We start from the raw sequence: 27,271 nt of genomic DNA, 5'->3' as shown, positions 1-27,271 counted from the left end.
ACCAACCCTGAGTAAGCCTGACGAGCCACAGAACCACGTCTGCGCCTGCGCCAAGCCCAAGGCTCTCCACTTGCACCTGCGCAGTCGCTGTAGGCGGGGCGTGGCAGTCTTGGACCTTCCTCCCCTTTTTGCCTTTACGCGCCGCTAGGGCGGAAAGTCTCGCGAGACATGTGAGTTCTCGCGGGAACTACATTCAAAAAGCCCTGGCGCTTAACCGAGAGCTTGCTGAGTGAATGGGCCGGTGTCTCTGCGGTGCGGTGGAGTTAACGTCGAGAATCTGAGCGCGGCGAGCTGCAGCAGCAGGGGAAGGGGTGAGGAGAGAGGTAGGGGCAAGGTACCTGGATGGAAGTGCGTGTGAAGAGGGAAGCTGGGGAGCGGCATGGAGAGGACTACTGGGGAGGGGAAAGCAGGGCCTAAGGAAACCGGGGGCCTGGGTCTCCGCCCAGGCTTTCAGCTGGAACAGCTTCTTCGGCGGAACTCAGTTCTTATAAACCAGGTTCCGAGCCGGTCTCAATATTCCGTTGGGCCGCTTCGATGCTCCCGAGGATTCTGCGTAGATACGGAAAGCCGGGTCCGCTGCCTGGGCCTCCGAAGGATAACCAACACTAGATCTGCACTGTCCAGTACGACAGCCAATAGCCCCATTTGGCAATCCGAAGACTACACCAAAAAGTAACCTCATTAATAATCTTTATAATGACTACATGTTGAAATGATCATCTTTTGGATGTATTGGGTTAAATAACATATTGTTAAAGTGAGTTTCACCAGTATTTACTTTTTGTTTAAATGTGCCACCTAGAAAATTAAAAATCGACATGTCTTGTTCGCATTATATTTCTGCTGGACAGCGCTGCCTCAGACAGTTACGTGTTGGATTTTGCCCTAGCTGCTTTGTACTCATTTGTTGGTTTAATCCTCTAAAAAAAAAACCCTTTTAGGTAGATGTTATTGTCCTTGTTTTGCGGATGACAAAACAAGACATTGCGTAAGTTGTCCAAGTTGATGCAGCCAGTGAGTAGTGAAGGTGGGGTAAGAACTCAAGCAGCCTGATTCCCTGAGCTCCCTGTCTCCCTAATGCTTTGTATATGCGACGTTTCTGAGAGGCAGAACAGAAAAGTGTTTAGGAGCACCAGGCTATGGAACTAGATCCTGTTCCCATCTCATTTAGCCACTTACTACCTGATAACCCTGGGCAAGTTACTTGACGTTTCTGTGCCTCAGTTTGTACATATGTAAAATGGGGGGGGGGAGCCTTTTATTTCATAAAATTGTTGAGAGAATTAAATAAGATAATGTTTGCAAAGTACCGAGCGCAATGTCTGGCACATATTAGCTGTGCTTGTTATTCAACCCTGGCTACCTCTCTCCGCAGATGGATAGGTTAATTCTTACACATTCATTACATCTGTTGAAAAGTCACTTCCTCAGGGAAATCTTTCTTGTCCATATTCCCCCTGACCCTGTCCTCATCCCACTACCCAGGTTAAGACAGCTGCCCTTTGTTATAGGCTCAGCACCATGTACCTCTCCCTCTTGCACTTATCACACTTGTAACTTTACATATCAGTTATTTGATTTAATGCCTTTCCACTAATAGACTGTAAGATTCAGGAAGGCGGGGATATTGTCTAGTTTGGGGATCACATTGTATCCTCAGCAATAGCACAGTACCTGACACAAAATAGGAATTCCAGCAAATCTTTGGAATGAATGAGAGCTAATTTTTAGGTTGCCTTGGACATTGCTGGTTGGGATGTCTTGAGGCTAGCTCCATTTTTTCTTTGGTAAATACTGATGACAGTAGTACTTAGCTCAGGTCCATTAAGAGAATTAAATGTGATAATGCATTTGAAGCACTCTGCCTGGCAAATGGTAAATCCTTAGCAAATATAAATTATTATTAACAGTGCAACAATTAGTGGCTGGTCCCATCATGTACAGGCTTTGGAAAGGTCTTGCATTTTAGAGCAGTGACAGCCAGCCCTGGATAACATAGGATACCTTTTCTTTCCCCCTGCTTCTAAAATCCTGTATTTCCTCCTTCATCTTCATTCTCAAAGATTTTGCTTCCTAATTTACTGATAAATTGAAGACATTAGAAGGGCACTTAGGCAGACTCCCAACACTATATCTACCTACTTATCAGTGTACCCATATGCTTTCCTTTACTTTAGATGAAGCATTCATGTTCCTGTCCAAAAATCAGACCCTGCACATTCATCACTCCAGTAGTTCTCCATGTTTCTATATCATTAGTTTTCCTTCTCTCCTGGATCTATCCCATGTCATACAAGCATGCTGTAATTTTGTTCTTAAAATTTTTTTAAAATTATTTTTTCTTAAAAAATTTTTTGTCTTAAAAAAAAAAAAAAAACTTGATCTTACTTTCTTTCCAGCTACTGCCCCATTTATCTGCTCTTCTTTGCAGCAAAAGTATGCTTGCTGCAATTCACTCCAATCAGGCTTTTGCCCACATCTCCCCATCAAAACTACTCTTAGGGTCATCTCCTAATTGACCTCCATGAATTCAAATCCATTGGCCAGTTCTCAGTTTTCACCTTATTTAACTTAGCATTTGGTGCAGTTGACCTTCTGCCTCCTTAATACATTTTTGTTTATTGACTTCTAGGACAACACATGCTCTTCATTTTCCTCCCACCTCACTTGGTCATGCTTGAGTATACTTTGCAGTCTTCTTTCCCACTTCATAACAGGGCTCCAACCTTTGTCCTCTTCTCTTTAATTATGCTCATACTTTGGTGATAACAAAGCTCATGTGTTTATGCTAATAACTCCCAAATTTATATCTCCAGCCCATACCCATCTCCTACTCTTATAGCCATTGCTTACTTGACACATTTCATGTTTTAAAACTTAAACCTCTTATTTTCTTTCCCAAACAGTCTTTACCCACAGTTTTTGATGCCTCAGCCATCGGCAAATCTATTCTACTAGTTGCTCAGCCAGAAGCTTTGGAGGCATTTTAAAATTTTTTTTCACACATCCCACATATCCATTTGTCCGAAAATCATGTTGGCTTTCCCTTCAGAATATATGCTAGATCTGACCATTTCTCGTCACCTCCTATGGCAGCCACTCTGGTGTGAGTGGTCATCCCACCTGATCTTTCTGCTTCCAACTTGCTTCCCTCCAAACTATTCAGCGTATCAGCCAAAATGATCCTTTTAAATGTATCATATCTCTACTCCAGACTTTGCAGTGACTCCCCATTTCACCCAGAGTAGAAGCTAAAGCCTTTATTTACAGTGGCCTGATCTCCATATTCTCCTCTGTTATCTCCTCTGACCTATACTCTATCTTGTTCATTCTTTGGACTTCCTTCAACTGTAGTGCTACCCCTCTACTTGGAACATGATTTCCCTAAATAGTACATGGCTAATTCTCTTATCCTCTGCAAGGCTTTGCTCAGAAGTCACCTGAGGGGATCCCCATTCAACACATTTTAAATTTCATCCTAGTTAGGATACACCCACCTCTTCCAAGCTTACTTACCCTGTTTTATTTATTTTTTCCATTTCCACTTTCTAATGCATTTAGTTATATTATTATTGCTTGTCTTCTCCTACTGGAGGGTAAGTTTTATGAAAGCAGAGCCCTTTTTGGGGTCCATTTGACCACTTGATGTGTCTGAAGTGCCCAGAATGGAGCTCGGCACATAGGCATTCAAGAAGTATGTGTTGAATGAAATGACTACATTGACTGGAGACATGAGAGAATAACTTAATAATGGCTTGTTACTCTTTGAAGGCAAAGCTGAGTTTAAGCCTGGCCTAAGAGCCTGGAACCAATTTGGAAAGAATGATGAGTGAGGTTGAGGTAAAGTGGAATGTTTCTATATATAACGTTTAAGTCCTTGCTTGAAAATCTAGAATGAGATTGTTCTTTAATTACTCTGAACATGGTGTCTGTTTTGCATGCCTTCTTATGAATAACTAGGAAAATGCTAGTGAGTCTGTTTTCAATAAAGCACATTTAATGTGGCAAATTTAATGTGTTCAGGAAGTTAACACTGTTGTGAAAAATTGTGGACATGCTAGTCCTTACCTTATGAATCTTATTCAAAGCCATCTTTTTATATTTTAAGTAGCAGTTATGCTACTATAAAGTTTCTTGACTTCTTTTACTGTTCTCTTAACTTGGTTACCTGTATAGTGATATAATTATGAGACCATCCTACCTTAGCATTTAAGGAAGCTTAGCACACAATAACTGAATGGTTTCCTGACACTGCATTCCTTAGAAGCAAAATTAAATGTATTCATCTGTTTTTTGGTTTGGTCTCAAATCGGGTAACAAAATAGTCAGACCTGGCTCTTAGAACAAGAATGCAAATTTGACCATTTAAAAGTCAGGAAGAAAATCTTTAATGCTGTGTTTTTATATGGCAGTGGTATTGAATATATACATACACACACAACACACAAACACACACATATCTTTTATTATTGATATGGAGTTTTTTGTTTAAGCTTAAGTGCTTTTATTTCCTTTATTTACAGTAGACAGGAAAAAAATCATGGAGGCAGATATAATAGCAGATCTTCGATGCAAGCTCAAAGAAGTTGAAGAAGAGCGACTAAAAGCTGCACAGTATGGTTTACAACTAGTGGAGAGCCAGAACGAATTGCAGAATCAATTGGATAAATGTCGTAATGAAATGATGACCGTGACTGAGGTAGGACACTGGATTCCTCTGCTTACAAAGATGTGCTTAGCTACTGAAGATCTGTGTTGTCCAGCAATTATTAATATTATTTTTCTTTTCTGAGGATTTTAGGCCTAGTTCCCACCCATCCCCATTAAAGGGAAATGAACTAAATGAATTTCTAATATTTTTTCTGACTCAGTGTGTTCTGAGTTTGAAAAATAAGTTATTTTCACTCTCTTTACTACATATTGAATTTTAGACTTTGCTTTGTCTGCACTCTTCCTAGGTGACCTCACTTGCTTCATAGTTTTTGATAACATCTAAATGCCCCATGATTGTTACACCAAGTCCTTAGTTCTCCCCTAAAGTTTAGATTTTTGTATTCAATTACCCACTAATGGGCATCTCAGACTTAACATAAACAGAATAGTTAATTCCCTGCCCACTAACCAAACATGCTCTTGCAGAATTCTTTACCTTACTTAGTAAATGTAATAACGTTCATCCAGTTACTTGAGCCAAAAATCTAGGAGTTTTACTCAATATCTTTCTGTCCCTTATTTCTAGTATTTAATCCATTAGTAAGCTCTAAGAACTTGACCTACAAAATATCTATACCACAGCCACTCTAGTTCAGACCACCGTCATCTCTCCCTTAGATTACTACTGTAGCCTTTTGACTAAGTTGCCTGCTTCCTGCATTTGCCATTCACACCATTCATTCTTCACACATCAGCCAATTGGTCATTGAAGAATATGCAAAAGATCATGTCACAGCCCTGCTGAAAGCATAGAGCAGCTTCCAGTTTTATTTACAACAAAATCCGAGCCCCTTACCTGGATTTGTAGATCCCCATGTGATCTGACCTCTTTCAACCTTTGGCCTCATCTCAAACTACTTTCCTTTGTTCTTTAGCTATACTAGTCCTGCCTTATGGGCTTTACAGGAGCTGTTGCCTCCATCTGAGTGGTTCATCCCCCACTGTCATGAGAGACATGACATGAGACGGAATTTTGTCTGTCTTGTTCACGGCCATATCCCTAATATTTGGCATAACATTTATTGAAAGAATGAATAAGTCAGTTTTATTTAGTAAATGCTCAGCATTGTATTTAAACTTTGATCTCAAAGTTTAAATATATCAGGAAAAAAAAAAAAACTAATGGCAACCCTTTTTTAAAATTTTTCTCATATTAAATCTAATTTTATTTATGTTATTTTTTAAAGCTTGTTGAAGAAGTTTGTACTAATGCCCTTTTTACCTTTAAACTTCCCTGACAGTAAGCAAAAGCCCTCTTAAATACTACGTTTGTCTTAGCACTGTATTCGTCTGAGTGGTGTTATGAACATTTATGAACATTTTTCAGATGACTACATTCTGAAAGTGAGAGCTAATTCAGTATTTCTGTTTATACCTTGTCCACTATTTTTTCATTTTACTCAGAGCTACAAGTAGAGCATATTATTATTATTTTTTCACCTTTAATTATTATTTATTTATTTATTTTTTTGGCTGTGTTGGGTCTTCGTTTCTGTGTGAGGGCTTCCTCTAGCTGCAGCAAGCGGGGGCCACTCTTCATCGCGGTGTGCGGGCCTCTCACTGTTGTGGCCTCTCTTGTTGCGGAGCACAGGCTCCAGACGCGCAGGCACAGTAGTTGTGGCTCATGGGCCTAGTTGCTCCGCGGCATGTGGGATCTTCCCAGACCAGGGCTCGAACCCGTGTCCCCTGCATTAGCAGGCAGATTCTCAACCACTGCGCCACCAGGGAAGCCCAGTAGAGCATATTATTATCAAACCAAATAATTCTCACTAGGAAAACTTAAATGCTATTAATTTTTTTTTTCCCTAGCAGAGAGAACTTGACTCATTGACAGCCTTAGAGCACTTTTTACTTCATTGGCAGGACATAGAAGCAATTACCATATCTCTAGCACGAACGTTAATATAGTCTCAAAATACCTCTCAGGGTTTTTAACATTAATACTAACTTCAGTTATTTCAGATTTAACATGTGGTTGTTACTTAGAAAGCAGCAAATGTGTGAAACAGGAATGATTCAGCTGAAGGTGAAAACTGCTTTTGTGTGATGGCTTTAAGTTATTTTTATGTAATTGAATTATAATTGAATCTGTTTTCAGAATTATGAACAAGAAAAATATACTCTTCAGAGAGAAGTTGAGCTCAAGAGTCGAATGTTAGAAAGTTTGAGCTCTGAATGTGAAGCTATTAAACAACAACAAAAAATGCACCTGGAGAAATTAGAAGAACAGCTGAGCAGAAGCCATGGGCAGGAAGTGAATGAACTAAAAAATAAGGTTTGGATATCTCTGTATTTTAGAACAAAAATATTTCATGCTTATGCAACCATTTGTAAACTTTAGGTGATAGAAGATTTTCTTAGTAACATCTATGCAAAACAGCTGAGATTAAGGGCTCCATCATTTTAATATTAGGAGAGGGAACACTGAGAAACAATAGTTCACCTAAGAGACTTGTATAAATAACATTCTATTAATTAAATAGGATTATTTAATTTTAGCAACTGAGTATCTGTTAGGGAGTTTTAGTTTAGTGATCAGCATAACCTCCTTGCTTAGAGTGCCTAGTATGCGAGTCCCTTTTCAGAAAGACTAGTTCCCTAACCTTCACTGCAACTAGTGGTGCACTTTACAATTCCACAGAAGAAGCCAATAGTTTTTGGTAAATTAATGTACACTAGAGTTGATACTTTATAGTTTGTTTATTGAAGATAAACTAATACATATGATCCACTTCTTACACAATTCCATAAGGGAGGTACCATTATTACCTCCATATAACAGATGAGAAAGCCATTGTTTAAACAGAGTGAGTAAAGTTGGATAAGTTTATAGAGTTAGAAATTAGCAGTCCAAATTTGCACTGAGGCTGTCTGATTTCAAAGCCTGTTTCACTGTGTTTCATGTACCATCTTTTAAGATGTTTATATATACCTGTACCACCTATACTGTTAATTAATTCTCATTAAATTGACTCCCTTTTTAAATGTTTTCTCATTTTAAGTAATGGTATCAATGAAATATATTTGAGCTGGTTATGTTTTGTCCTAATATGCAGTAAAACATAACTATCAAAATATGCTTTCATGTAATACTTAGAATCATCTTGCATACCACTCTGACCCCAGCTTCTCTGAAGCTACTCTGAGTTGAGACACCAATAACTGTTAATGATGCTTTTTTTTTTCCTGGATATCATTTTCAGTTTAGCAGTAATTTTCATTACCTAAACAAAAAAGAGTAATGTAGGAAGTATTCAGAGTCTGAAGTAAGGCCAGTTATAGAGATGGCTTTTTGGTGGAGTAAAGACTAAATAATTCAAAAAAAATTTTCAGTCTTATTGATGTTCTCAAATTACTTGTGCCAGTAATTTGGAGCTTTATTTGCTATCTTTCTTTCACTTATTTCTCATATTTAATCCATCAACAAGTTCTCAGAACTTGAGCTATGAAATACCCATCTCTGCTATAACACTGCAGTCCAGCTCACCATCGTCTCTCCCCTGCTATCCAGGCAGCCTGCTTCCATCATTGCCGTCATACCACTCATTCTTCACACGGCAGCCAAAGTGGCCAGGAATCCAGACCTACTCTGATTACTTGTATAGATTAGTTGTATGCTTATAAAACGAGGCATGTCACTGTCTGTTAAAAGATGCCTAGCCTTGGCCAAATAGGAAACCCCAATCATCTCATCATACAATAAGTTTGGGTCATTCAGTGATGTTTTTCAGAAGAATGTCCACATTTCAACATAGATCAATCAGCTGAAATTTTTATTTCACATGATGAAAATAGAAAAGGGAAAAGAAATTATGCTAGAAGGCTCTTATTTTTTAAATAGAAAACAAATATCAGGATATATTCTAAGAATGTTGAGACCCTATTGAAGATAATTCAATATAGAGGATGATGATAACCCTGGACATCAAGCAAAAGCTTTTTATTGATAACTAACCATTCAGTGAGTGTTAGGTGTGGTGCCGAATGTTTTACCCACCCAGTCTCAGTTGAGAGCCTCACGATAACACAGTGATGGTAGGTACAATCACTTAACAGTTTTACATTTGAGGAATGTAAGTGAGACAGGTTAAACCTAGGCCTGACCCTAAAGTTTCATCCTTCTGCTATAAGTTCGTTCCCTTTAAACTACATACAGGCATACCTCAGAGATACTTCAGAGTCAGTTCCAGACCACCACAAAAAAGTGAATATCACAGTAAAGTAAGTCACATGAATTGTTTAGTTTCCAAAGTAGTCTATTAAAGTGCGATAGCATTCGGTCTAAAAACAACAATGTATATACCTTAATTTTAAAATATTTTATGCTTAAAAATGCTAACCATCTGAGACTTCAGTGAGTCATAATCTTTTTTTCTGGTGGAGGGTGTTGCCTCCATGTTGATGGCTGCTGACTGATCGGGGTGGTGGTTGCTGAAGGTTGTGGTAGCTGAGGCAATTTCTTAAAATAAGACAACAGTGAAGTTTGCTGCATCAGTTGACTCTTCCTTTCATGAGTGATTTCTCTATAGCATCAATGCTGTTTGCTAGCATTTTATCCACAGTAGAACTTCTTTAGAAATTGGAGTCAATTGTCTCAAACCCTGCCGCTACTTTATCAACTAAGTTTATGTCATATTCTGTATCATTTGTTGTCATTTCAACAATCTTACAGCATCTTCACCAAGAGCAGATTCTATCTCAAGAAACCACTTTCTTTCCTCATCCATAAGAAGCAACTCCTCATCCATTAACATTTTATCATGAGATTGCCGCAGTTCAGTCACATCTTCAGGTTCCACTTCTAATTCTAGTTCTCTTGTTATTTCCACTATATCTGCAGTTACTCCTTCACGGAAGTCTCGAACCCCTCAAAGTCATCCATGAGGGTTGGATTTAACTTCTTCCAAGCTCTTGTTAGTTTTGATATGTTGGCCTCTTTCCATGAATCACAGATGTTCTTAATGGTATCTAGAATGGTGAATCCTTTCCAGAAAGTTTTCAATTGACTTTGCCCAGATCCATCAGAGGAATCACTATCTTGGAAAGCTATAGTCTTACAAAGTGTATTTAAGTAATAAGAATTGAGAGTCGAAATTACTCCTTGATCCATAGGCTGCAGAATGGATGTTGTGTTACCAGGCATGAAAACAACATGAATCTCGTGCATCTCGCTTGGGTGACCAGGTGGATTTTCAGTGAGCAGTACTATTTTGAAAGGAATATTTTTTCTGAGCAGTAAGTCTCAACAGTAGACTTAAAATATTCAGTAAACCATGCTGTAAACAGATGTGCTGTCAGCCAGGCTTTATTTTTCCATTTATAGAGCACAGGCAGAGTAGATTTAATATAATTCTTAAGGTGCCTAGGATTTTCAGAATGGTCAGTGAGCATTGGCTTCAACTTAAAGTCACCAGCTGCATTAGCCCCTAGCAAGAGAGTCGGCCTGTCCTTTGAAGCCAGGCACTGACTTTTCCTCTCGAGCTATGGAAGTTCTGGATGACATCTTCTTCCACTGGAAGGCTGTTTTGTCTACATTGAAAATCTATTGTTTGGTGTAGCCACTTTCAGTGATTATCTTAGCTAGATCTTCTGGATAACTTGCTGCAGCTTCTACATCAGCACTTCCTGCTTCACCTTGCACTTTTTATTTTTTATGTTATGGAGACAGCCTGTCTCCTTAAACTTCATGAACCAACCTCTGCTGGCTTCAAAATTTTCTTCTGAAGCTTCCTCCCCTCTCTCAGCCATCATAGAATTGAGGAGAGTTTGGATTAGGCTTTGGCTTAAGGGAGTGTTGTGGCTGGTTTGATCTTCTATCTAGACGTCTAAAATTTTCTCCATATCAGCAGTTAGACTCTTTAGCTTCCTTATCATTTGTGTGTCCACTGCAGTAGCACTTTTAACTTCCTTAAAGAACTTTTCCTTTGCACTCAGAGCTTGGCTGACTGTTTGGTGCAAGAGGCCTAGCTTTCGGCCTGTCTCGGCTTTTGACATGCCTTCCTCACTAAGCATAATCATTTCTAGCTTTTGATTTAAAGTGAGAGATATGAACACTGAGAGGCCATTGTAAGGTTAGTAATTGGCCTAATTTTGAGTTGTTGTGTCTCGAATAGGAAGGCCCTAGGAGAGGGAGAGAGATAGGAATGACCATTCGGTAGAGCAGTCAGAACACAAACAACATTTATCGATTAAGTTCACCGTCTTATATGAGTGTGGTTTGTGATGCCCCAAAATAATTACAATAATAACATCAAAGATCACTGATCACAGATCACCATAACAAATATAATAGTAATGAAAAAGTTGGAAAGATTTCCAAAATAAGGCACAGAGACAGGAAGTGAGCAAATGCTGTTGGAAAAATCTCTTGGTAGACTCGGCTTGGCTCAGGGTTGCCACAAACCTTCCATTTGTTAAAAAAAAAAAAAAAAAAAAAGCAATATCTGGGAAGTGCAATTAAGCAAAATGCAATAAGACAGGTATGCCTGTATTCTTAGTGTTCCAAGATTTGGAACTATGTGACATTTTGGGAAAAGGAGTTAAATAGTTTTGTTCAGCTTGACTACCTTCCAAAATAGTTATCCTGCAGATACCAGAACAATTTGTATTGCAATTGTATGTTCTGATGACCTTCACTACCTTTTGATTTATAAGATTGTGATTTTTTTTTTTTACTTTAGTTAGAAAAGCTGAAAGCCGAATTAGATGAAGCTAGGCTTAGTGAAAAGCAGCTGAAGCACAAAGTGGATCATCAGAAGGAACTCCTTTCTTGCAAATCAGAGGAAATGCGAATAATGTCTGAACGTGTACACGAAAGCATCTCTTCAGAGATGCTGGCTCTTCAAATTGAGCTAACTGAAATGGAAAGTATGAAGGTAATTTTTATGGCCTGTGTATTCTGGAGTTTTCTTTTTTTCCCTTGTATATTTTCCATGTTTTTGTAATAATCCTTATGAGCTAGTTTTAAGGCTGAAATATTTTTTGGCCTAACTTTGATCTAACTAATTAAAAAATGTTTTACAGAATTTTTATTTTTTATTTTTATTTTTTTAATTTTTTAAAATAAATAAATTTATTTATTTATTTTTAATTTTTGGCTGCATTGGGTCTTTGTTGCTACGTGTGGGCTTTCTCTAGTTCTCTGCTGTTTGTTGTGGTGCATGGGCTTCTCAATGCGGTGGCTTCTCTTGTTGCAGGCTCTAGGCGTGTGGGCTTCAGTAGTTGTGGCACGTGGGCTCAGTAGTTGTGGCTCGTGGGCTCTAGAGCGCAGGCTCAGTAGCTGTGGCGCATGGGCTTAGTTGCTCCGCGGCATGTGGGATCTTCCCAGACCAGGGCTCGAACCCCTGTCCCCTGCATTGGCAGGTGGATTCTTAACCACTGCGCCACCAGGGCAGCCTTACAGCATTTTTAGATGGATTACTTCAAATAAAGTAAAGCTTTAGGTTACATGATTATGTAAGGCAGACTTTACTTTTAGATTAATAAAACTTCTGGAAGAATTAAGACATTTATCCTGATCCTAGTTTGTGTCATAAAAGCCCAGTATAAAAAGTTGGCAGCATGGAAGTTGATATGTATATGAGTATAATTTTTTAAAAATTTTATTATGCACCTTATAACCTTTGACTGTTTCTTAGTTTTAGTTTTGGGTGTGAACCACTGCTGATAGATAAACTGAACAGCTGCTAAATGGAGGATTATTCAAGAGAGTTTCTTTTTCCGTTTCTGTTGAATAGACCACCCTCAAAGAAGAAGTGAACGAACTACAGTACAGACAAGAACAACTAGAACTTCTTAATACTAATTTAATGCGCCAGGTAGACCGGCTTAAAGAAGAAAAAGAAGAGCGACAGAAAGAAGCAGTTTCTTACTATAATGCCTTAGAGGTGTTGTGATTACAGTAACATCATCCTTTCCAATTTATAATAAATTGTTTTCTTGCTAATCTAATCTCTATTAGCTAAATTGTTTTCTTTTGAATTTAGAAAGCTCGTGTAGCAAATCAAGATCTTCAGGTGCAGCTAGACCAGGCACTCCAGCAAGCCTTGGACCCTAACAGTAAAGGCAACTCTTTGTTTGCAGAGGTACTTAAAATATTCCATTGATTAAATTGGCATTTCACTTAATAAAAACATAATTAAACATGTTAATATTTTCTAGGTGGAAGATCGAAGGGCAGCAATGGAACGTCAGCTTATCAGCATGAAAGTCAAGTATCAGTCGCTAAAGAAGCAAAATGCATTTAATAGAGAACAGATGCAAAGAATGAAGGTACAGAATTATTATGATCAAAGATTTATTAAACCTATTTTGAATCAGCATTACATGTACAAATATATCAAAGAAAGCATCTTTTCCTTCAAGGAATATACTTACATAATTATTTCTAGAACTGCATGATTTTAGAAAAAACTTTTTTTAATTGAATGAAAGATCCCTTTTATATTTTATTTTAAAAAATTAATTCTGTGTAGATTTAGTAGTGGTATTTTTAGCATCCATTGATTGATTGAGTTTTTAATTGTTACTCACTAGCCTTGCCAGAGAGATTGAGCTTTTAATTGTTACTCACTAGCCTTGCCATTAGCTCTTTCTTTGTGGAGTGGGAAAAAACAAGTATTAAAAAGTTTTTCTTTCCTACTGTTGGCCTAGTTTCTTTCTGAGGATAGCCCTAAGGTTCCTACTTCAACTAAAACTAGCTCTCCCACAATTCTTCAATTCTCCCACAAAGGCTTAGTTATAGACTGAAATTTGAATTTCCTTTCCTTGTAGTTTCTCAAGTCAAGCATATAAGCCCTTGTAATTTTAAGCGTTTGTTGGGCGTCATTTCAGTCAAACAGCCGGTAACAGAAAAACATGCTGAAGCTGGAAAGATTCCAGTATTGTACCAATCCTTAGACTCCTGATACCTGATCTGTTGTGCCTAACCCTCCTGAGGTGATAACTAGAAGTCTGTAAGGCTTCCCGCCTCTCTTTCAGGATGAGATTTACCAAAGAAATAGGAAAGGTCAATGATTAAACTTTGGCATTAGATGAACTTGGGATTGAATCCTAGTCTGTCACTTGTTAGTTGTGTGACCTTGGACAAGTATTTTTATTTTGCAGAGCATCAGTCACCTCATCTGTAAAATAGAGATGATACAACTTGACTCTTAGAGTTGTCCTGGAGTTAAATGAAGTGCTGACTTAAACAATAGTTGTGGCTTTTATTTCTAAGGATTTTAAGTGTGCCATCTGGTTTACTGAGGCTCTCCCCTATCTGGGAATTGTTTCTCTGTAAATTTTCTCATATTTGCTCTTTGTTTTCTTTTTGTATTTGTTGGGCTACTGTTATTAATCTCTGAATGTTCCCATGATACCCCAAACTGTCTTTAGACACAGGTAGCATTCTTAATCTTCCGAGGCTAAATGTGTCTAGCCTACAGTTTGAAGCAGGAACAAAGAGTGGATCCTTAAAAATGTTAAAAGTCACCTTTCTCTCTTACTTGTAACCATAGCTAAAACTTCATATCATTGCTTGCTTTACTCAAAAATGTATTTAAATTAATTGACATTTTTTAAGAACTCCAGAAATTTCCCATGGCAGAAAGGATAGCTAGGTTTAGATTTTAGTTAATTTCCTTCTGATTGCTGCGTAACTCCAGGTTTAGGTGGAGTCATAATTAGGTAAGTTGATTGCTGCTCTTACAAAATAAATTTATACTTGTATTAAAGGTTGCTTCAATATCCTTAGATTGCCTTTTACCTTTGCTTTCCATCCTTGTTCTTTGTGAATCTTACATTTGTGAATGTGAGTAGCTTAATAATTTCCCCCACTTAATACTACTGAAGTTAATCAAAATTTTTGAGAAACTGCTTCAGACCCTTAATGAGAGTGCATACGATGAGTACAGCACAGCATTTGGCCAGGCTCATTTACTGCGTAAGTGACGTGCTTCCAGACCACAGCCATGCAGTTCAATTATGTTTCACAGAAGTACAAATGATTGTTATGGACTTCAAATATCACTCATAAGTAGTCTAAATAAGTACTAAAGAGTTATGTCTAACTAGATTATTGGTATAAAATGTTTTCAAATTTTTCTAGTCTAGTATTAGACTAGAAATAGCTAATTAGTTTAGCTTCCAAAATGAGGTCAAAGTAATATAGTACAAAATATGAACTGTATCGAAAATATGGTTATCAGACTCTTCCTCTCCCCCACTCAATTTTTATGGGGGGGGAGGGATTTTTTTTTTCTAGTTACAAATCGCCACGTTGCTACAAATGAAAGGGTCTCAAGCTGAATTTGAACAGCAGGAACGGTTACTTGCCATGCTGGAGCAAAAGAATGGTGAAATTAAACATCTCTTAGGTGAAATTAGGAATCTGGAGAAATTTAAGGTATGTATAAACACCTTTAAAAAACACAGCCAAATTTTGGTTTGAGTATCTTAATACTTCTAACTTGAACGAGTTTCTTTATTATGTAATTAGTGTATAATTTCCGTTGAGATTTACCAATATTTAATGTTTTCTTCTAGTTTCTTTATGCTTTTCATATCTGTTGCTGTTGTAAATTGTAACTCAGTTATACTCAGAGTGCCCATATCTTTAGTGTACAACTTAATGAGTTTTACGTACATATACCCCCTTATAATTACTCCCCAGCTCACGATATAGAATACTTCCAGCACTCCAGAGCAGCACCGTCATGTCCCTTTTAAGTGAGTACTCCCACCTTCTAACTTTTTATCAGCTTTACATGTACAGATACTCTTGAACTTCGTATAAATGGAATCATTCATTACATACTCTTTTGTTTCTGTCTTCCACTCAACATTATGTCAGTGAGATTTGTTTCTCCTGTTGAGTGTTACCAGTAATTGATTCTTCTTCGGTGCTCTCCACCTCTGTTTTTTAATGGATGCATAGTAATATTTTTGTCACATTGTCCAATATTATGTGGCAACTGGAATTCATAGAGGTCTTTAATAAACTATTTAAAATTTTTTGAAATAAATTCAAACTCCCAGAAAAGTCATGAAATTATTTCTATATACCCTTCACCCAGATTCCCCAATTATCAATTTCACCACATCTGCTTTTTTATTTTCTCTCTCTCTCCATGTGTGTACATTTTTATCTTAAACATTTGAGAGTAAGTTGCAAACCAGATACCCCTTAACCCTTACGTCGTACCTCAATGTTGAAGCTTATCCTTTTACATAACCATAGTATTGATACAATGATCAAAATCAGGAAGCTAACATTGATACGTAGTTTTAGCTAAGTTGCCTTTTACATTTTACCAGTTACCACTAATGTCCTTCTTGGAAAACAAAAATACCCAAATGCTTTCCTTTCTAGGGTCCAATCCGTGATCATATGTTGTCTTTAATTGCCAAGTCTCTTTAGTCTCCCTTAACCTGGAACAATTCTGTAGGCTTTCTTTAACTTTTATGACCTTGACATTTTTGAAGAGTACAGCCGTTTGCTTTGTAGATTTTCTCTCATTTTAGGGGGTGTGTGATATAATTAGACTCAGGCTATGTATTTTTGACGGGAATACTACAGGAGTATTATTATACCCTTCTCGATATATACATCAGGTGGTACATAATGTCTGTTTGTACCATAACGGGTTATATTAACCTTGACTGGTTGTGGTTATGCCTGCCAGGTTTCTCCAGTGTATGGTTACAATTCTTCCCTTTGTAATTAATAAATATCTTGTGGGGAGTTACTTAGACCAAGTATATATCTGTTTTTCCTTATACTTGAACATCCATTGATGATTCTTGCCTGAAACAGGTATTACTGTGATGATTGCCAAATGATAATTTCATCATTCCTTCTACATTTATTAGTTAGAAGAATAATAAAGAGATTGAAAAGAATTTTCCTCCTCACTTATTTATTTATTGATATCATATAGCCTCATGAATTCTTATTTTATCCTATGGATTGTAGTCTGTAACTTCTTTATTTACTCTGATCACCCAGATTTGGCCAGTAGGAATACTTCCTTACTCTGGCATTACAAGATATTCCTAGCTCACCTGCCCCAGCCTTGGAATCAGCATTTCTGCAAGGAGCGCAGGTTCCTTTAAGAGGACAGTGGCACTTAGAAACCAAGAACTGGGCACTAGATGTGCTTATTGCTTACTGGAATGTCATCGCTTCTAGACCCTTTTAGCAGACAGAACTAGAAGTCTGTGTGTGTATATTTAGTGTATTTATGTATGTGTTATACGCATATTTATGAATGTTTTGTGTGAATAGGTTTGTGTGAGTATATGTATTTATATATATATATACACATAAGAAAACCTTGATTTCATACTTAATAACTCCAGTTTGAATCTGATACCACAGGCTTCATTGCCTACCCCATTTTATCCAACAGTGGAAAACCTGGCGGTTATTGTCCTCAATATATTTGCGTATTTACTCATTCTTAGGATACATATATTGATAGTTTCGGAATTACCCTACTCACTAAAGTTCAGGATTTGTTTGTAGTTCTTTTTGTTTTTAGCCTGAGGGTATATAGTCAAAATACTGTGTTCAAAAGTTACTTGGGTTTTTTTTTTTCCCCTCCTCCCTTACCCCTGTTTGGTATGAGTGTGTTATGCATCTGAAATACAGTTAGGTTTGTTTGTTTCTGTTTCTATTTTGTTTTGTTGCCCTCCATCCATCCTTGTTGAATTTATGTATATACTTTTTCCATGTGAAACATTAACACGGTTCTAAAAGAACTATAAAGAAGATACACTTAGAGACCTATCTGTCTCCCCATCCCTTCTACGCTGTTTCCACCCCACCCCTTTAGGTAGCCAATTTCATTTGTTTCTGATTTACTCATGCTGTTTCTTTTTGCAAAAAGAGCAGCTTTATGTAGGCTTTATTTTCTCCCTGTTTTTTTTTGGACAAAATGTAGCATAACACAGTCTTTTATACTTTCCTTTTTTTCATTTAACTTTAACCTGGAAATCACTTCATCTCAGTTTAGAGAGACTTCCTAATTCTTATTAACAGCAACAAAGAATTCCATTGTATGGATTCTCATACATTCTCCTGTGTCTGGGTATTTAGATTATTTCCATTATTTTGCAATTATATACAGTGCTATATATACAGTGCTACAAAGTACATTTTGCATATATTTGCGTTTCCTTATTGTTGTAGATGTATCGTCAGGGATAATTCCTACAGTGCAACTGCTGGGTCAAAAGTAAATTAATACGTAGTTTTGTTAGATGTTCCCAAACTCCTCCACATGGCTTGTACCAATTTAGATTCCCGCTGGCAATAATGTATCATAGTGCTTGTTTTATAGGTGTATTTATTTACCTGCGTGTATAGAGGAATTAACACGTTTTCTTGTAGTATTTGTACAGTTTCACTTTTTACATTTAGAGATCTGATCTCTACTGAATTTTATTCTCGTGTATAGTGTGAGATGTAAGTCGAATTTTATCTTTTCAAAATAACTAGCCAGTTGTCCCAGCATCATTTATTAAGAAGTCAATCTTGGTGGCAGTGGTTTATTTATTTATTTATTTATTTATTTATTGGCTGCATTGGGTCTTCATTGCTGCACGTGGGCTTTCTCTAGTTGCGGCGAGCAGGGGCTACTTTTCGTTGCAGTGCGCAGGCTTCTCATTGTGGCTTCTCTTGTTGCAGAGCATGGGCTCTAGGCATGTGGGCTTCAGTAGTTGTAGCACGTGGACTCAGTAGTTGCAGCACATGGGCCCTAGAGCTCGCAGGCTTCAGTAGTTGCGGCGAGTGGGCTAAGTATTTACAGTGCATGGGATCTAGGGCACGCAGGTTCAGTAGTTGTGGCACATGGGCTTAGTTGCTCCACAGCATGTGGGATCTTCCCGGACCAGGGATCAAACCTATGTCACCTGCATTGGCAGGCAGATTCTTAACCACTGCGCCACCAGGGAAGTTCCTGTGGCAGTGATTTAATATGACACCTATACCATATATCAAATTTCCATTTATGCTTGAGTCTATTTCTGGATTTTCCATTCTATTCCACTGGCCTACCTCTCTGCACATTAGACTGATGCTTTTAATTTTAGAGGTTTTATAGTATGTTTTGTCTGGTAAGCATATTCTCCCACCATAGCTTTTCTTTCTCAGCATTTTTCCTGGCTATTCTTTCATGTTTGTTTTTCCCTGTGAACATCTTGTCTAGCTCCAAAAAAAATTTGTTGGCATTTTTATTAGGATTGCATTGAATTTATAAATTAACTTAGGGAGCACAGATATCTTCTCACTAAAGAATTAATTAAAGTTTACAAATGATATATTTTGTAAACGTTAATAACCTTTTAGGCATTCTAAATTGTAGCCGTTAGTGTATCATAAAATTTTAAGTTTATATAACTTTCTTTCCCTTGTAAGAACTGTTGAAAGGACTGCAATTTTGGTTAAATTTGCAAAACATCTATTGGCCGGTGTATGTGGCTCACTAGTGGACTCTGCACTAGACTTTGAAAATTACAGCTTTAAATTAGGGACTTTTACCTGCAATCTCTGAAATTGTTTACATGTTTTTAAGCAGATTTACAATTTTTTTCCCCCTAGAGAAATTGTACAGAGATTCCATCAGAATCTCAGAAGAGTGGGCACCAAAAATAACTGTAAGGATCTCCACTCTTGTTCATATTTTTGTAATTTATGGCTTTGTCATAAAGGCCAGAATTAAACCCTGTGAGTATTTGTTTCTTCCATTTTAAAAGCCAGAAGAGAGAAACCAGAGGGAGGATATAGGCGTACTTAGAACCATAGGCTTTGAGACAGATCTGCGTTCAGATTCTCTCTTCTCAGTTTACTTGCCTGTAGCATTGTGAGCCAGTTCCCTCATCTGTAGGAGAGGAATGCTCATTCTTGTACCTACTTCAGAAGGTAAATGAGTTAAGTGGATAGTGCTTAGCACAGTGTCTGCCATATGATAAGCATTCAATAAGTGGTAGCTGATACTATTATTAATAAACCTATGCTAACCTAATTTGTTACTTATTTTAAGTAATAAGAATGGTTTTCTTTAGAGTTTATATGAAAGTATGGAATCTAAGCCTTCAGCCAACTCTGTTGCTCTGGAAGATGACACCTATTACACAGATTTACTTCAAATAAAGCTTGAAAACTTAAAGTAAGTGTTGGGGGCTTGGGAAGACAGAGACTCTTTTGACTTGCTCATAATAAGTGGTAATAGTTTCATTTTTAAATTGCCAAAAGAAAATTCCAGAAAGGAATGGCAACAGAAATACCTCTGTGCAGCAAATGAGATTTATTCAAGATATAATTAGTGCTGGTTATTGAAGAAAAATACTTTCAATGAATAATGAAATGTTTTTAGTTCTTTATGTTTTTCATAAAGCTTTTCAGATTAGTAAGTAAAAAAGAACTTTAAAGTAGAAAATGTTCTTATAGTCTAAATTTTTAAAGAATAAATATCATGTAACGTAAAACTTAAAGGAATTTATTTATCCATGCATAAATGTGGAAAATATGCTCCCCTTTGTTCATTTCCTTTGAAACGAGATTTTTTTTTAATTTGAAACTGCTATTGTTAAACCTTATTTTGCTTATTGTTTCTTTGTTACTAAAAATCCAGGGAAATATATTTTACTAAGAGTTCAAATATATAATATAGTAAATAATTTGTACTAACTATTACACTTGCTTATTGTGTTATTTTAATATTACTTGGTTCTCTTTTTTTTTTATTAATATAGCAAAGAAAATGAAAGCACTAAAGGTGAATTGTCCATCCAGCGAATGAAAGCATTATTTGAGAGCCAGCGGGCTCTGGATATTGAGCGAAAACTTTTTTTGAATGAAAGGTGCCTCCAGCTTTCCCAAAGTGAAAATATGAAACTGAGAGCTAAACTAGATGAGTTAAAACTGAAGTATGAACCTGAAGGTATGTATGTCTCATATTTTGTCTTTTATATCACAAGAAGCTCTGAGAGATCATATCAGTTTTTTTTCTTGCTACAGCTTTATGCACATCATATTACAAACTAATTTGTGGCTGTGTATCTGTATTTAATAAATTTATTGCTACAAAATGTGTAGGAAAATTCAAAGAGAAACTGGGTACTAGATGTGCATGAATGTAATGGGTATTCTTTTTGGGTATCTGTATAGTAGAACCTTGACATTTGAGACTTTTCCATTTAAGATTGCAGCATCTTATGTAATACCAAAGAGTTCAGTTTTGTTGAGGCAACTGATGTTTGAGAGCTATATTAGTTAATGCTAATGTTTATAGAAAACTTAAAATAATGGAGACTTAAACAAGATAGGTATTTATTCCTCTCCCTGATAAAAGTCTGGAGGGGGCATTCTAAGACTGGTCAATGTCAGGATCTAGGCTTCTTTTGCATTGTTCATCAACATATATCTCCTTGAGCAGAATTTAGTCACGTGGCCTTACCTGCCTATAGGAATAGCAGAGAAATTCAGCCTTGATTCTCAGGGTCCATGTTCCCAACTAAATCTTTGGGATTCTATTAAGGAATAGCAGGACAGATATTAGAGGACAACTATCAAGTCTAATCACTGAGATAGGAAATAGCCTAAGCATATAGGCTCTGCATATTATACATTTAAAAAAGTGATTTTACATTACGTAAATTAAAAAATAAAAGGCCCAAAATAAAAGAGTCTAAGAATGTGATGGTCCTTAGACCAAAAAAAAAGTTCTGTTACATGTTTTAGGTTATAGATTTTTCAGCCCCTATACTGTTCACATGCCTACAACTCTCTCTTCATTATTATTTCAGTGACTGAAGTGATTCTCAACAATAGTGGGGAGGTTGTCAGCAATAATAAGGATTCTTTATAGTTTAAAAAAGCTTCTTTTTCTCTCATCCTTTCTCCCTTCCCTGATTAATAGTCTGTCCTGATTAAGAATTATCCGTTTCAAATTTCAAAGGTCTGCTGTGAACTGAATACAGCAAGCAGGAGGAAGTATAATGAATCTAGATGGTGTGGATTTCAAAGGAGCAGTGCTAGAGAAAGGGAAAATACTGATTTAAAAACAATAGTGATACCAACAGGAACACCAACCCCACATTCAACCATGGTTTCTCCAACCTCACTAATATTTTGATTTTGAAAATGAAAGACACATTGGTATGGGGATACAGAAAAGGTAATTAGAACAGTTAATTCTGTGACTGTGTATATGGACCCGCATAAGGGATGGAATGATGTTATGTTAATCCTTGTAAGACACAGTATGGAGTCTTCACTCAATGGGTGCTTTTAATCCCCATTTTACAGGTAAAGAAAACAAAGCTCATGCCGTAGATTAAATGTGAATGCATATAGCAGATTAACACAGTGCTTTGCACTTAGTAGTTGCTCAATAAATGATGACTATTATTATTCAAGGTTTAAAAAGAAAGAATACAAAGCTCAGAGTGGTTAAGGACTTTCCCAAGGTCACCCAGCTGCAGAGTGTTGTTAGCACTAGGATTCGTACCTGGATCCCTTGACTCTTCACCACTATATCCTTCCTGATTTCCATGGTGAGATCTTATGAAGCCCCATGCAACTTTTATCATAACCCTAGAAGAGAACATTTAAGTGTTCATTCCTAGAGTCAAATATATTGAGATCCCAAGGAAAAATTTATAGCCAGATAACCTTGAAAAGATATAGTTAATGGAATCCATGAAAAAGAAAGGATTAAAGACAATGTATTTCAGTAAGGAGATGAATGGGTTTTAAAGGAATGGAAGTGGAAAAAAAGGAAAGGAAAAAAATACATTTATAACTAGTTTTACCTTATGTTGATTGTGTGTTTGATTTATTGACTAGGTCTATTTTTAATTGTTTTTTTCCTCAGAGAAAATTGAAGTGCCTGTACTCAAAAAGAGGCGTGAGGTACTTCCTGTGGATATAACCACCCCTAACGATGTATGTACCACCAGTGCTGTTGAGGAAGAAGTTTATAGATCACCACCTCAGAAAGAGGAGGTACAGTCCTGTCCTAACAATTTAGAAGATAAGTTGCAGTTGGAAAAGACAGTTTCTGTAAACACATCAGGAGTCATTCTGTCTCCTTACAAAAATCTGTCCGTGGGTATTCAGCCAAGGAAGGAAAAGAAATGTGTGAAACTTATAGGAGTTCCAGCTGAGTCGGAAGCCTTAAGTGAAAGAAGTGGAAACACCCCTAACTCTCCCAGGTCAGTGTCCTCTTTCCTTCAAGGCAGTGAGCGGCCCTCTCCATCTCTTCTCTATCGCTGCATGAACTGCACTATCTGTTTCTTTATCTATTTTCTTAGTATTGCATGCAGTATAATTCCCCAATTTCATCTGCCTACCTTCCGATTTTCTAAAACTTTAAGAAAGACTAAAATGATTACAGGGGAAAAGGACTCCTGAGTAAGGGAATTGTTTTAAAAAGTAACACTTTTCTGTGTCATGAGGCAGAAATACCACAGTCTAGTACCTCTTTGAATGTTCTGTTGGTTTGAATAAATGTATAGTTTTATTTTTTTCCTGGTTCAAGAGTTGCCATGAAAAAAAATTAACTTATCTCCTAAAAGGGCTTTCCATTAGTCTAAGAAATTTCAGCCTTCCAAAAAACTGTTAGGTGAAATGTTTTATGGCTTTTGAAATTGTTTATCCTAAGCCTTCAAGAATGTGCTTTAATACCTATTCTGACATTTTAAAATATCAAAGGTAATTCATTTTCAATTTACACCCAAACTTCAAAGCCTCTAGTTTCTGCATAATTGAGTTTGTGACTAAAAGAGGGAAGTGTCAGACATGTATGTCTGTAAGAATTAATGTTTTAAGGACCTTATCCTTTAAAAAAAAAATTAAAATAATAGACGGCAGAAGGTGAGAGAAAGTGAGTGGAAGGAAAAGGTAGGTACAGTGGCTGAGGTTAGGGTGGTATAAGAAACACGTTCTTGGTGTGTGTGGCAGGACCAAGAATGGGCAAAAAAGAAGTGAATGTGGAAAATGGAGAAGGTGATAAAAGATGAAGGATGTCTTTATGCAGTGGAATGATAAATGTAATTAAAATAAATAGATATTCTAAAAATTAAGCATATTGATGTGAAAATAGTTAGCTTGGATTGTCTGCTATGAAAGGAGATCTTTAAGGTACTCCCAGGGTCAGTCTTTGATGGAGGGGTACAGAATAAGACATTTTACTAGTATGCATTCGAATTGAAATAGTAAGACATAGCCCACCTTATGTAAAAGGGCTTTCTTGTATGTTTTATCTGATTTGTTTTCAAGTCTTCAGTGCTACTAAACAGTATTCAACAAAGAAAGCACTTCAACAATATTGCAGTTATTAGAATTAGTCATAGGAGTAATGTATTACTCCATTTCTTGAAATTTTATGTAATCACATTATAACCCATAAGTCACATAAAATCAAAGCTTAATATTCTCAAGGAAGAAGCAGCTTTAAATGAATGATATCTGATACACACATGGTTTCGAGTAGTTCTGAATTGAATTCAACAGGTTATGCTTGTATATATGTGATTCACTGTGTACGTGTGTCTTGACCATTGTATATTCCTGGAGGTGAATTTCCAGAATTGATCAGTGCAAACCTTACTATCTATGTTGTCTTCATTTCTTTTTCTGCCTTTTTTTGCTTGATAAAAATTATTTAAGCAAATGTATTTAGCTACTTGTTTGACTCAAGTAGCACGTTGGAATTTTTTTGTCTTGCTAAACAAAAACAAATAAAATAACAAAACATTTGTTTTTGTGTGTGTGTGTGAGTCCATCTGCTAACTTTAGATGTTTCCAACCTTTTGCTCTCTGCTTGATTAACTTAGACACACAATCCTATGGTAATATTGTAATAATAAATACGGCTTTTATTGGGAACTTCACTATTGCATGCTTTATAATTTAATTGATGCTCTTGTTATAAAATATCCTTATAGGCACTTTAAAATATCTCTTCACTGTTTTTTTTGTTAAATTATTATTTTGCTAGTTGAAATTCAATTTGAGTTTTTTTAATAGATAAATAGACATCTATTCATGCAGCCCAGGATTCCTTGTTAATTTTTATCTTGCATTTGCCTTTTGTAAGTCATGTTAACATTAAAATACTGCTCTAGCATTAAAAAAATTTTTGTTAGTTGTGTTTATCATGATAGGCACCCTCATTATATTTTAATTCTTTAATTTAGGCTTTGCCGTGGCTTTTTATTCAACCTTAAAGACATTTCTTTAGACATTTGAAAAATTAAGTCTATGGATATAAAAAGGTTCTTTTAGTGCAGCAGTGACTTAGTTTTTTTAATGAGTTTTTTTAATGGTATTGAAGTCAACTATAATTTTTCTCCTTATATACCTAAAAAAAAAAAAAATCACCATGTCTCATTAAGAGGTCCATTATACTGGAGGATTGTTTCTTCTTTAATTTTTCCTAACCACATTTGAATTCAGAGTGGATGCTTTAATGCCTGTAGGTTAGCTGCTGAATCAAGGCTTCAAACAGAAGTTAAAGAAGGGAAAGAAACTGCAAGCAAATTGGAAAAGGCAACCTGTAAGAAATCACACCCTATTGTATACGTGTCCTCCAAATCAACTCCAGAGACCCAGTGCCCTCAGCAGTAAAGACTTAATGAGAGTAAGGTACCACTTGCCCAAAAGATTGCTCTGGAGGTTAGTTAAGATTGTCTTTATCTGAAGTATACCATCCCATAGGTTATTTCCTTCTACTCGTTGTGCCAGGAACTGGCATTTTCATGCTGCTTTGACCAAACATTCAAAATGTGTTTGTGATTCTAGCCAGGAGAGTTCCTTAAGTGATGAACTATGAATCACAGTGAATAAACCATTAGCTGAAGGAAAGTGTTATTACAAATTTATTGGTTACATTGTATATAGATTTTTAAAGTACCTTCAGAGCCATATATATTTGAAAAGAGAACACATTAACTATTATATTTTCCTATGTACATTTTTATGAACGTAGTTTTTCACTGTGTTGTGAAAATAGAAAACTTGGTTTAAAAATATATATTATATTGTAACTAGATTTTGTCAGCGTATAAAGCACATATGTTCATCTTTGTATTCATATACATGATTTAAATTTTATGTCTCAATTACATGAAAAATATAATTTTGAAATTTAAAATAAAACTGCTATAATTTATCCCCTTTTTGTTTTTTTACTCTGTATAGATAATAGCGTGTTATCAAAGGGAATAAAGGAAGAAAAAAGAAACTTCAGGGATTCTTAATTCCCTGGTACATATAATTTATATTTATATATATATATATATATATATATATATATATATATATATATATATATACACACACACACACACACATACACATACACATATAATATATATTTTCAATTCTAAACTTTACAAATAAAGACTTTTTCCTGTAAATGATTATAGCCTGGTCTATAACTTAATTTCATGTATACATTAAGTGGATGTATTGGAAAGAGAAGTTTATTTTAAGGAACTGCATTTTGTAAATAGGGAGGCTGACAAGTCCACAATCTGCAGAGTGGGCTGGCAGGCTGTAGACCCAAAGAAGAGCTGATGGCACAGTTCAAGTCCAAAAGCTGTCTGCTACAAAAGCTTCCCTTGTTCAGGGGAGGTCAGCCTTTTGTTTTATCCAGGGCTTCAACTAATTGCATGCGTAGGCCCACCCACATTCTGGAGGGAAATCTGCTTTACTCAAAGTCCACAGCTTTAAATGTTAATCTCATCCAAAAGAACTCACAGAAACATCTAGAATGTTGTTTGACAACATATCTAGGTTTTGTGGCTCAGCCAAGTTGACACATACTTAACCATTAACAGTGGGTTAATTAGATGTCTATTGAAATATGTTAGGCAAAAGGAAATTGCCTCTCACTTCTAAATAAATCAACTAACAAACTTTTAATTTTAATTTGCTATAAAAAGTATACTCTTAAGGAAGTTAGAAATTTCATATTAAATAATATTTCTTATAAAAAGCAGTAGCTGAAGGCACTAGAGAACAAATAATTTTAACCTGAGGATAATAACATGAATGACCACCATATTCCTGCATATTATAGAATGTAGATCAATTCCTTCCAACGTTGAGTTTTTATCATGAGTTAGGTGCTAGTGGTGCAAAAGTAAGCCTTCAGAGCTCACAGTTTAATAGACCCACATAGATGAGTAGTGGTAGTTGGTACTATTACTAGTAATAATAGTTATATATAACATTTGAATAACTCTAATGTGCCAAGCACTCTTAAGCCCTTTCACATATTACCACATTTAACCCTCCCAACATCTCTATGAGCTAGATATTATACCTTACTGATCCTAATTTTACAGATGAGGAACTCAAGGGCTCAAAGAGGTTAAGTTATTTGCCCAAGGTCACAAGCATTAGTAAACGATGAAAAAAAGTAGAGTGGTAGAGGTTGTAATAACGTGTACAGAGTGCTATAGGAACAGAGAAGGAAACAAGAAACTGCCTCTGGGGGCTTTTTTTAATTTTCATCATTTCTAAGCTGAGATTTCTTCAGTGGTTTCCAAAGGCACAGAGAATAGC

General features: G+C 36.3%; 1 protein-coding gene across 7 annotated transcripts; it reads left to right on the top strand.

The window, feature by feature from the left end:
• Nucleotides 1-174: 174 nt before the first annotated feature.
• SPDL1 (spindle apparatus coiled-coil protein 1) lies at nucleotides 175-25,869 on the top strand. 7 transcript variants are annotated; one of them, XM_036845439.1, is made up of 12 exons: nucleotides 175-323; nucleotides 4,524-4,699; nucleotides 6,812-6,988; nucleotides 11,394-11,588; nucleotides 12,450-12,599; nucleotides 12,699-12,797; nucleotides 12,874-12,984; nucleotides 14,957-15,097; nucleotides 19,759-19,862; nucleotides 20,449-20,636; nucleotides 22,572-22,911; nucleotides 25,180-25,869. In XM_036845439.1, exons 2-12 carry the CDS (start codon nucleotides 4,541-4,543, stop codon nucleotides 25,325-25,327), a joined length of 1,812 nt encoding a protein of 603 aa, XP_036701334.1. In that variant the 5' UTR covers nucleotides 175-323; nucleotides 4,524-4,540; the 3' UTR covers nucleotides 25,328-25,869. The 7 variants fall into 7 exon arrangements, with proteins under 7 accessions (XP_036701334.1, XP_036701331.1, XP_036701335.1 ...); XM_036845436.1 differs by lacking the exon at nucleotides 25,180-25,869 and having other exon boundaries at nucleotides 182-311; nucleotides 22,572-23,110; XM_036845440.1 differs by lacking the exon at nucleotides 11,394-11,588 and having other exon boundaries at nucleotides 189-323; nucleotides 25,180-25,766.
• Nucleotides 25,870-27,271: the final 1,402 nt, after the last annotated feature.

The sequence above is a fragment of the Balaenoptera musculus genome, chromosome 3 (assembly GCF_009873245.2).
Source record: "Balaenoptera musculus isolate JJ_BM4_2016_0621 chromosome 3, mBalMus1.pri.v3, whole genome shotgun sequence".
Taxonomy (NCBI): Eukaryota; Metazoa; Chordata; class Mammalia; order Artiodactyla; family Balaenopteridae; genus Balaenoptera; species Balaenoptera musculus.
Note: the sequence above shows the minus strand (reverse complement) of the source record. Positions and strands in the feature narration are given on the sequence as shown.